Raw genomic sequence first — 12117 nt, forward strand, 5'->3', positions numbered from 1 at the left:
CCATCTTTTGGTCCATATGTACCCAATGTTTAGCTCCCACTTATAAGTGAGAACACGTGTATTTGGTTTTCTGTTTCTGCGTTAATTCATTTAGGATGGTGGCCTCTGCTGCAACCATGCTGCTGCAAAGGACACAATTTAATTCTTTTTAATAGCTGCATAGGATTCCCTGGAGTATATGTACCATGTTTCCTTTATATAATCCAATGTTGGCGGGCATCTAGGTTGATTCCATGTCTTTGTTTTTATGATTAATACTATGCATCTGCATTTTGACTGCAGCATGTAATATAAGATAAAGTGTGGAATTCTCCACTTGTGCCAGCATATTTATTATTATTATTATTATTGTACTTTAGGTCCTGGGATACATGTACAGAACATGCGGGATTGTTGCATAGGTACATACATGGCAAGGTGGTTTATTGACTCCATCTCCCCCACCCCATCACCTATATCTGGCATTTCTCCCCATGTTATTCCTCCCCAACCTCCCCACCCACCACTGTCCCACCCCTAGGCCCCCTCAACAGACCACATGTGTGATGCCCCCCTCCCTGTATCCATGTGTATCATTGTTGAGCACCTGCCTATGAGTGAGAACATGTGGTGTTTGATTTTCTGTTCTTGTGTCAGTTTGCTGAGAAGGATGGTTTCCAGATTCATCCATGTCCCTACAAAGGACATGAACTCATCTTTTTTTATGGCTGCATAGTATTCCATGGTATATATGTGCTACATTTTCCTTGTTCCGTCTATCATTGGTGGGCATTTGGATCGGTTCCAGGCCTTTGCTATTGTAAACAGTGCCATGATGAACGTGTGTTGCATGTGTCTTTATAATAGAACGATTTATAGTCCTTTGGGTATACACCCAGTAATGGGATTGCTAGGTCAAATGAAATTTCTATTTCTAGATTCTTGAGGAATTGCCACACTGTCTTCCACAATGGTTGAACTAATTTACACTCCCACCAACAGTGTAAAAGCGTTCCTATTTCTCCACATCCTCTCCAGCATCTGTTGTCTCCAGATTGTTTAATGATTGCCATTCTAACTGGCATGAGATTGCATCTCAATGTGGTTTTGATTTGCATTTCTCTGATAACTGGTAATGATGAACATTTTTTTCATATGTTTATTGGCTTCTTTTGTAAAGTATCTGTTCGTATGCTTTGTCCACTTTTGAATGAGGTTGTTTTTTTCTTGTAAATCTGCTTCAGTTCTTTGTAGATTCTGGATATCAGCCCTTTGTCAGATGGGTGGACTGCAATAATTTTTTTCCATTCTGTTGGTTGCCGGTTCACTCTAATGATTGTTTCTTTTGCTATACAGAAGCTCTGGAGTTTAATTAGATCCCATTTGTCTATTTTGGCTTTTGTTGCCATTGCTTTTAGTGTTTTAGTCATGAAGTCCTTGCCTATGCCTATGTCCTGAATGGTTTTGCCTAGGTTTTCTTCTAGGGTTTTTATGGTGTTAGGTCTGTTTAAGTCTTTAATCCATCTGGAGTTAATTTTAGTGTAAGGTGTCAGGAAGGCGTCCAGTTTTTGCTTTCTGCACATGTGTGCCAGCATATGGGTGCTTAAAAGATTTTTGGAGCATTTTAGATGTAGGAATTTTACAATGAGGATTCTCTACCTGTACTTATCTCCCACTTCTCTGTACATACTCAACTACCAAATTTACATGTATATTCCAGACTTCTCTGTACCTGACTTTTAAGCAGGAAAAAAAACAAAAAAAAACCAAAAAAAACTGCCAAACCATATCAATCATGTTCTGTTCATGTTCTTGTCTGTTTTTCCCAAGAAGATTTATGAATTTGTAGGCACCAGTTTCCTTCCTTTCTTTTTCCATTGGAAACGCAAAAAGTCACAGACATTTGTGTCAGACTCTATGCACCTGATCTTCATTCAAAATCTCTCTAATTTAATTTTGGAGTGAAAGTGCAGTGACTGGAGTTTAAGTTTCTGTTTCAAGTAGAATTATGGAATGATGGAAACAAAGTAAAAAGCAGGGGTCAAATTTTGTGTCAAGGAACACTTCAGTTTAGACACATTGAATTTAAGGTGAAAGTAAGAGTTGATGCAGAAAAGATAGAGATGTGACATGATATCTTAGAAAGAAAAATTAGAGGTAACCTAAAGGTGAAAAGGTACAGATTTTTCTTCTAATATTGATAGTAAGAGCTTTATAAGAAAGAGATAAAAATGATATCCAGAGCACGATTTTTAACAGTATACCAATGATCGGATGTACACAGAATTACAAAAATGAAATACCCAAGGTTTGCTAGCTTTCTCCGTAAATGAAAGAATTAAATAAAAATATAAATACTATGTATCATTTTAATGAAATCTCCAGAATATTGTGAAACATATACAGGATATGAATGTGTTGTTTTCAGTGGGACCATTTTAAAACCTCAGTAATACAAAGGAAACACATTTCAATTAGAGAATTAAACTTACTGCAAAAATTAGCAAGTTTTTCCCCCCAGGGAGGCATAGTGATCAAAGTTATTGTTATATTTTTACTTTTAAAATTTATTTAGTGATGATTTGAATTTAACAGTGAAAATTTTCACACTGTTTAAAATCTTACAAATCGAACTCTGATTGTTCATTTGCAGCTGAGCCCTATACAAAAACTCAAACTGATTGAGCTGCTAAAAATGTTGCACTTGGCTTTATATTTGTGGGGTCTCCAGATGTCTCTTCTCAGGAAAAGCACTGTTAATAATTGTAAACTGTGTTTATTAACCTTATTAATCCAAGGACAAATCAACCATTCTATCATAGATCAAAGCTCTTCTTCTTTTTTTTTTTTTTTTTCCAAGTGGCAGGTGTGCTAGGGATCCTTTTATTGTTACAAGCAAATGTAGCTTTGTATGTTCCTGCTGAACACAAACGTTATAAAATAAACACATTATATCCATTTATGTTTCATGTAATACTAAATACATACAAAAGAATATATGTCATGTCTCCAAACTCTGAAGCACAATATTAAATTGTACATTAAACCCATCATTTAACGTAAGAATTCCAGCATTACTGAAGCCATTGAAACAAACTGTATTTCTACACAATTCCACCCACTACTTTGCCTGAATATTTTTGGAATGTCTAAATTATCTTTATATTTAAAATAAGAAAAACAAGTTTGTTTTTACTTGGTCCACTTGTCATGGTCCACTTGTCAGAAATAAAATATCAAAAACAGATTTGAATGGATTTCTGTCTCTCCATGTTAGAGAAGTGAGGATATCCAAGTCCCTATCACCATTTAACCTCCTCTAGTATCTAAGCTCTGATAATCTTCTGTGTCTAATTTGATTGTTTTTGTAATGCAGCTGCCTTTAATACAAACGCCATGCTAGGTTTTTAAAATCAATTATCTAATTTTACATTATTTAATATTTGTCATTAACCGTATTATAGATAACAGATATTATCTTCCTTTCATAGATTAGACTTTATGTGCTTAGGAAATTCAAGTAACTTGGCCAAAGTTCAACAGCTGGTAAATAGTAGATCTGAGATTTGAATCCGATACTCATTTAGTTCAAATCTTGTATTCTTTCTACTGTCATGCACAAAGCTTTAGTATGTATGTGATGAGCTAATAGCTTAACATAAAGATGTGATCATAAATTTATTATTTATGGTCCGCTTTCAAGGATTTACATTTAATATCAGCAGTCTCAACTTAGATAATGATTTTTTTATGTTAACATTTAAATTCATGGGATAAAGTTTAATAAGTATCAATACGTTTCTGAAGAAATGAGCTAATTGGTTATTTCTTATTTGGCACATTATCTTCAAATTAGCTTTTTCCAGTATTAAATGTGACACTGCAAATTTTAGAACAATTAACATTTTTGGAGATAACAAATTATCCTTTGAAGTACAGGTATGCCCATGTATTTATTATGTTCAAATATATTTATTTTTATAAAAATGTAGTCAAACCCAAGGAAATTTTAAAATATGATTTAAGAAAAGATAAAAATTAAGCTGAAGGCCTTGCTATGTTTATTGATAACTCTGAATGGCTGAAAAAGATAGAAAACGAATAACTGCATTTATATGTGTTTTATTCATTTATTTTATATTTTTGAAAAAAATAATAACTACCATTTTTGTGTGCCTATATGTACTGGGAACTGTTTTGTGAAACATATAACCCTTGATATTATTTAATTATGTTTATCCTTTAAAGATTCCCATTAGGCAAGTATTTGATTATTATCATTTAATGATGAGAAAATAAACTTCCACAAAATCTCAGAGCCTAAAAGGAGTATAACCAGAATTCAGTCCTAGGTCTCTGTGACTGGGAAAGCTACATTTACCTACAGAACAAGCTTCTTGAAATTTGGTACGGGGGAAACCTAAATGGGGAGATAGGAACGGGGTCTCAGGCTTTAATGCTGCCACTGACTACCCATGTGCCATAGGCAGGCCCTCTGAGTTTACTGAAAAGAGTGGACGGATGATATAGTCATCAAAATCTGATCTCATTCAGACATAACTTCTTTTACATTTACTCTTTCTTCACAGATCAGTAATTTGGCAATTGCATTTTCACCAACCATCTTTCTGTTGTAAAGTTTATTCTTTAAAAAATCTTAAAACATTAACATGTGCTTACTATAGTAAATGTACACAATAGAAACACACTCAATAAAGAAAATAAACATGCCCCTCAGTATTATCACTCAAGAGGAATGACTACCAATTGCTCATGACTTACGAAAGGTAACATGTAAGAGGTATGTAAGTCTATATGATCCCAAGTGTATGACAGTCTAGGAAAGGCAAAACTAGAGATAGTGAAAAGAGTACTCTTTATGATACTGTCTCGTTGGCTATAGGTCATTATATGAGTCCAAACCCGTAGAATGTACAACGCTAAGAGCGAATCCTAACGTAAATCATAGACTTGAGTGATTATGATATGTCGGGGTGGGTTCATCTAATATAACAAACGTACCACTCTGTGGTGAATGTTGATAATGACAGAGGCTTTTCATTTGTGGGGAAAGGCATCCATGAGAAATCTTTGTCCTTTCTGGTTAATCTTGCTGTGAACCTCAAATAAACATTCTTTCTTCAAAAAGTTAAATACCAAACAGACAATAGAACAAAAGGTATCTGATATTAGAAAGTTTTATCAGAAAGTTTATTCTCATCTACTAATATTTTCACAACAGAATAATGATATAAAATTTTATCACTAATAAATTATGGAATTTTTGAGGGTGGGTATACCAGGTGTCACATCAGTGATCCACAGACAGTATACTTAGGAGGTGATGTGAGTCTTCCATTAATGGTGGCTTCCTAACCTAACAATCATTGTTCTAAAATTAATCATAATGATAAAGAATGAGTGTTTTTAAGGTTTGAGACACACATTGCATAATATGTCCTCAAATGCAATTGTATCAATTTATATTTCAACGTTAAAGGATATAAAGCATCTACTTTACTACCTCCTCTACAATTGTGATAATTAATTTGGCTTTTAAAAATGTGAATTTGGTACCATAAAATTTATAGCAGCCATTTGTCAAAGGCCACTCCAATGCTGTAATTAAATTCCTTTTTGCAGGCAACATTTATTTCCTTTCTTGAGGAATATTCCAAGGGAACATCTGTTTGTACTTCGACTTGACTAATGTAGGATATAGAGTTTCCTTAATTCCTTTAGGTAAGCCATAATACGGATATGTGATACAAATGGATTTCTGAGGCCTTGATTACTATGCTGCTATGTTCTTGCAGTAACTGTTGAGTTCTACTCCATTTTTTTTTTTTTTTTTTTGAGGTAGAGTCTCGCTCTGTCACCCAGTCTGGAGTGCAGTGGTGCGATGTGGGCTCTCTGCAACTTCTGCCTCCCAGGTTCAAGTGATTATCCTGCCTTAGCCTCCTGAGTAGCTGAGATTACAGGCACACACCACTATGCCTCGTATTTTTATTAGAGACAGAGTTTCACCATGTTGGTCAGGCTGATCTCAAACTCCTGACCCCGTGAACTGCCTGCCTCAGCCTCCCAAAGTGCTGGGATTACAGGTGTGAGCCACTGTGCCCTGCTGAGTTTTACTCTCTTTTTATTTCCACTAAAAGTGCTTTCTTTCCAGTAGGATTCTGTGAAGCAAAGCAGCTTAGGCCAAATGCAAATGCAATTTGTTCACATTTTATACATTTAAACCATTGGTCCACTGAACCAAACTAATATGAATATTTGGATTTTTCCACATTTTTCTTTCTCCTTGTATTAGTATATCACAACATTACAAGGCAATTTAAGAAAAATTGAGTGAAAACAGCACAAAAGAAATATAAAACAAGAAGTCAGATAAGAAGCATTGAAAACGTATCATGTATGACAGGATTGGCTTCCAGGTTAGCAAGAGAAATAGTAAAGGAGAAAACAGCCTACAAGTTAAAAAAATCTGTAGGAATCACATCTAATTAGTGGAATTATTATTTTTTGAATATTAAAGAAAGGGCAATACTCTTTGCCATGTCCGGTCTCCTTCCACTCCCTTTTCCTCACTGTGTAGAAGAAACACTTGCGTGATGAAGTCAGATTCTAGAACACCCATGGTGCCCAAGTCTGTTAGTCTCACCAAGGTATAATCTTCAAATATCCCTCCTAACACATTTCAAGAACCCATGCAACCCAGTCAAAGAAGGCTACTGCTGTGCAAAAAGCTTCAAGACAGCCCATTGTAACTCCTCTGAGCCACAGTACACCCTAAGTCTCCTCATGTTGAAATTCCTGAGCCGCCATCAGGGTTGGGATAATATGTGTTTAAAGTCCCTGCTCATGGGTGTGTGTTCTATGGCATTATTTATTTGCTTATTTATTTTTTCATCAGGCTGAGGTGGAAAGCTGATCCATAAACTGGTAACCATTCTTTCTTTTTTTTTTTTCTCTCTCTCTTGCATTTATTTCTCTTTTCTTCTTAACCATGATGTTTAGGTAGTCTTTTTTGTTGGTTGAAAGGTGACAAAATGTCAGTTTGTGGACTTAGTAGGAGGGAGCGGCACTTTGGTGCCGTGTGCTATAGCTCAATTTCCTTGGAGGTACTTCACTGGTGTGGGGATGGGATGTCCCAGACATAGGATAGCACCATGCTTTTCATTTAGCATAAGCCGTATGTGTTTATCCCTAATGGAAACTGCATGTGGAAGAATAATTCTCATTTGTGCTAAGTTTTAGACATGCCAGTGTCCTCAGCCAGAGATAGGTCTAACTCCTAACACCATAACTGGACAAAACAATCTTGATATGGCTTAAACAGTGACTAATTACTTCTACTGTATGTAGTAAAGCCAAGATCATCTAATGGGACAGACTTTCCCTTATTATTTCATTCATGCTATGATTCTACATCTCTCTATTTGTTGATCATGGATTTTTAGAAGGGTAGCTAGAGGTTGTTCTTATCACATTTCTGTGTGCAACCAATGCCTGACCCACTTGCTTTCCCAGTGACCACCATGACTTCTATTGTCCTTCCCTGAAGACACTCAAGGTAAGGAGAGACAGTGATGGCTAGGCAGCTGCTGCAGAAGAAAGTTCTGCCCCAATCTGTCATCATTGCCAACACTGAAATAGATGCAGCATCAAGAATGCTCAAGGTGAGACTCAATGGGAAACCACTTTCGGAAGTCAAGACTATTTTATCTCTCTCTAGATTTTTTCAGTCTTTCTAATGTGTCAAATATGAAATATGTTATTCCCTGTGGCAATAAAAATATAAGCATAAGGCTTGTCTCTAAGGGGCTTACGTGCAAACAGAAGAGGCAGAATGCATAAAAATAAAACAGAAAGCAAAGCGAGACTGCAATATGGAACTGGGGAGCCAAACAGGAATCTGAATGTCCTGGTTGAATAAGTTCTAAAGTCATGATGACATGATGTTGTTAGAGATAAGGTGAATGGAGGAGAAATATAATCTCATTTCCTCGTGGGAAGTGTTCTCATGCAACTCTGTCAATCTCAGTTCTTTGCTCCTAATGTATTTAAAGTTACCTACTTGGAATAACCACGTTCTCCACATCAGCTCTAGTAGCCATGATTACTACAGTGACTTCATTTTGTATACTTCAAGCTTGTTTTCTCCAAATCTCCAGCCCCAGTCTGACTCTCTGCACCCTCCTGTATTCATACTAAATATACTTGATTATGCCTGCAGTTTTAAACCATAACATTGTCCCAGTTAATCCAATAACAATCCAACTAGGGCTGGCGGGGCTCTTAATTTCACTGGTTGTGGGATGGAGCTTAGAGGTAGCTTGAATAAGGCCTGCCCTCTGGAAGAATCTTGACTTTACTTGAATAAAAGGAAGCAACTGGAATAGGGGAAGATTTAGAGAATAGAGAAAAAAATGAGAGACAGTCTCTGCACTTAAAGGAGCTAAAGTCCAATGTGGTACCATGGGCGTATGGGGAGGCTGGTGTTACATGGCTCCTTCATGATGTAAACACACCCTAACACTATAAACCGCTTCAGGAGAAGGTTTGAACCTAGAGAGGAAGGAGCCAGGATTTCCTTCTGAGCATCTGAGATGACACTTGGAGGAGAAATAGAATAAACTGGGAAGGGCAGCCACCACAGAAGATGGGCACGTGGTGGCTCCCTTTTTCATTTCTCTAGTCCTGGGATTTTTCAGAATCATTAAATGAAGGAATGGTCAGGAATAGTAGCAATGACAAAAACATCATCTATGTCCCTCCACTGCTTTGGACTATGAATGTTAGATTAGTGTATATTTAAATCTTCACATTCACTTTTGCTTCAAAATAGAAGAATTGCAGTGGAATTCAGCCTTAGTACGACTTCTTATATGTAAATTTTAAGTTCATTATACTTTAAGGTAGTGTTTTCAGATGAAGGCTGAAAGTGTTTCTTGGGTCCTATAATCAGTGTGAAACAATTAGATTTAAGTCAAGGAGTATCTTTGCATATGACCTCTGCCCATGAACATTTGAAAACCCTGTAAATCACACGATAGTTAACTGGTAATCCTCAAACTAATATTTGATTTTTCTTTATTTTAAATTACAGGTTGGAAAGTACAGTACAAATTTTATTTATCAGTGGACAAATCTGTAGGATTATTTTGGAGCAAAAACATGTTTAGTCTTCAAGAAGTGGCTGTGGAAGGCTAGTTTACTGCATGACATCCTCTGGGGTTTGGTGGGTGCCTCCCTTCCTGCTTAAAATGTACCGGCATCACAGGTACCCTTATTTTAGATATTTACAAATATTGCTGGAAAACACTTGTGCTATGAATTTGGTTTTGAAATTTAAAATCCTTGTTAATCAACATTTGTACTCCAGTTCAAAAAATAAGCAGCAAGTCACTTTCACATGAGACGAGAAAGAATTCGACATCAGTCCTATAGTTCTCCAGAAACAGGAAGCTAAATCTCTCAGTACAATATCACCTTTTCTGGACCCTTCCGAAGATGCTGAATTCCTGGTTAAAAGGAGCATAAATACTCTGTTCTCTGTTTTATTAATATTGTTTAGGGATGATTTGGTATCAGGAAATTTATCTTGAGATGGCAACTTAGGGTTTCCAGAACACTTTCATCTCCATAGCTTCCATTTCCCACCCCCACCCAAAACTGAATTGCCTGTGTGAACTATCATACTGTTTGCTAAGGCAGATGAATCTGTGTTGGCGAAGCACACATAGTTTTCTGATTCAGCATCTCTCTTTCTTCAGTACTTGTTTTTCTGTCAAGAGGAGCCTCATTTCTACTTCACAGGGAAGATGAACAAACCTTTAATTAAATTACTTGAAATTTCAGTGATGATGTTATTTTTTAAAATAATTATGCATCTCGTCTTATTTTCCCTTAAGTGCTAGAATGAAATCTCTACATTTCAATGGTGTGTAGTGTAATATAATAAAGCATTTATTAGAATATATTTAATGAGGCTCTGATTCCTATGTTGCTGAAGCATACAAAGTGTCCAATGCTTATGAATGACAAGAAAGAGACATTGTTAAGCTTTTAATAAGGACTTTTCATTTTGTAAATCCATAGTGCCTACAATCTAAAACACAAATTAACACTTTATGGCCAAAAAGTAGCATGACATTAGAAATAATACAGAGACTAGACATTTTTTCTCATTAAGAATCATAAATTTACACAATGGATATTCTCAATCAGTACCCGACACAGATGAAAAAGCTGTTGCAGAAGTAACAATATTCAGGTAGGTTAAGAGTGAAAATGACTTTTATGCATGTTTCTATGCTGCGTGCTCTGTCCCCATTTAATATCTGCTAGACAAGTCACAAAGACTTCCCAGGGGATAGCAACAGATGATCTCTTTGAAGGTTTTCCTCAGTTCTTGGCTCCGGAGTGCATAAATCAGAGGATCGATGATTGAATTACACATGATCAGTATGAGATACAAGTTAAAGTGAGACATGAAGCACACACAATATGGATTCTGAGGACAAGAGATGTAGAATATTAAGTGGAGGAAGAATGGGGCCCAGCAGACAACAAAGACGCCAATCAGGATGGTCAAGGTAATCGCCCCCTTCATATTGGCGCCTTGGTGGATGGCACCAGTGCCGGGGAGGACAGCGATCCTCTTAATGTGAAGCCTGGCCATCAGGAACATGTGGACATAGAGAGAAGCCATGAGAGCCAGCATGGTGAAGAACATGGTGATGAGGCAGATGATGACAGCACTACTATCTGAGTAAATGATGAACAAAATGCCTGACACCGTGCAAGCTGCCCAGATACAACTTATGGTGATCCCAACCCGCTTAACTGTCATAATGTTATGGTACTGGAGAGCATAGAAGATAGTAAAATACCTGTCCACTGCGATTGAAAGCAGGCTGCAAATGGATGCAAGCAAGGAGCTACAGATCACCGAGTCAATGACATTATCAATATTCACTGTGAAACTCTGTGCGTCCGTATCTGTACTGTTTAATAGGGTGATGACAATGGTTTCTGATCCATTTGAAACGCTTACCAGCATATCAGCCACAGCCAGGCTGCAGATGAAAAAGTACATGGGTGAATGCAGATTCTTGTTCTTGGCTATTGCCACAATCACTAAGATATTCTCCAGCAAGCTGATGACACCCAGAGTCACAAACACCTCAGGAGAGACAAAAAGTTGCTCGTAGCACCCTCCATCAGAGTAGCCTTTTCCAAGGGACTCACTGGCATTGCCGTGCAGTCTGTAGCTGCTGCGGTTCCAGAAGTGCAGAGAAGTGTGCATCCCACGGTGGGTGGAGTTCACCATGCTGGCAGGAGGATTTGTGTCCCCCTGAATTAACCTCCTGGGTCAGGGAGTCGCCTCAGTTATTTCCTCCCAGTCTTTATCTGTCTGAAAGTTGTGAGGCTAAAATTGCCACGCCTCCTGTGAGTAAATGTCCCAAGTCCAGAGCTTGACATGGAGTTTTTAGTTTCTTTTAGGTACGACTCTGATCGTCATCACTTTAAAATCTTGGGCTTCAAAATATTCATTCTCAGTTGGAAGAGTCTGCTCTTTGCTTTTTTGTTCTCACTTCTGCTTTAACTTTAATCTTACGCATTCAAGTCTGTTCAAAATAATTTTCCTAGAAGCTGCCGTGCCATTGGGAGACGAACCTGTGTGCACATGCTCACATCCGCTGCCTCTCGGGAAGCATCTGCTTCCAGCCTGAGCATTGCTTTGAGTGTTAGGGGCTGTAGGCGCCAGCCGCTGATTTTATGGTGTGTGGAGAGGAAAAAACATGTTCACCGTGGCTCCTCCTCTGCTTCCTTCTGACCAATCCTAATGCAGTGGGAGTCTGTGAGACAGGATTATGTTTCAGAGAAACAAATTGCAGGGCGACACAGTGCAGAAGCTCCTAAAGTCTGAAGTCGGGAAGCAAGCCAGATAGGAGAGACTGAATTTCCCTTTCCAAGTTTTCAAGGGAAACAACTTGATCCCTAGAGGCCATTCTGTGATATCAGAACAACTTATCTTGAGGCAGCCAGGTTCATTCTCGTGTAAAAGAGAGGTTATCCTCTCTCTCTCTCTCTCTCTCTCTCTCTCTCTCTCTCTCTCTCTCTCTCTCT

The 12117-nt window shown here is 37.6% G+C and overlaps 1 protein-coding gene across 1 annotated transcript; it reads right to left on the reverse strand.

Moving 5' to 3' along the window:
* Nucleotides 1-10037: 10037 nt before the first annotated feature.
* MC4R (melanocortin 4 receptor) lies at nucleotides 10038-11763 on the reverse strand. The gene has a single exon (XM_017528772.2). It carries the CDS (start codon nucleotides 11315-11317, stop codon nucleotides 10319-10321), a length of 999 nt encoding a protein of 332 aa, XP_017384261.1. The 5' UTR covers nucleotides 11318-11763; the 3' UTR covers nucleotides 10038-10318.
* Nucleotides 11764-12117: the final 354 nt, after the last annotated feature.

Source organism: Cebus imitator, unplaced genomic scaffold (assembly GCF_001604975.1).
Source record: "Cebus imitator isolate Cc_AM_T3 unplaced genomic scaffold, Cebus_imitator-1.0 Scaffold55, whole genome shotgun sequence".
In the NCBI taxonomy this organism is placed as follows: domain Eukaryota; kingdom Metazoa; phylum Chordata; class Mammalia; order Primates; family Cebidae; genus Cebus; species Cebus imitator.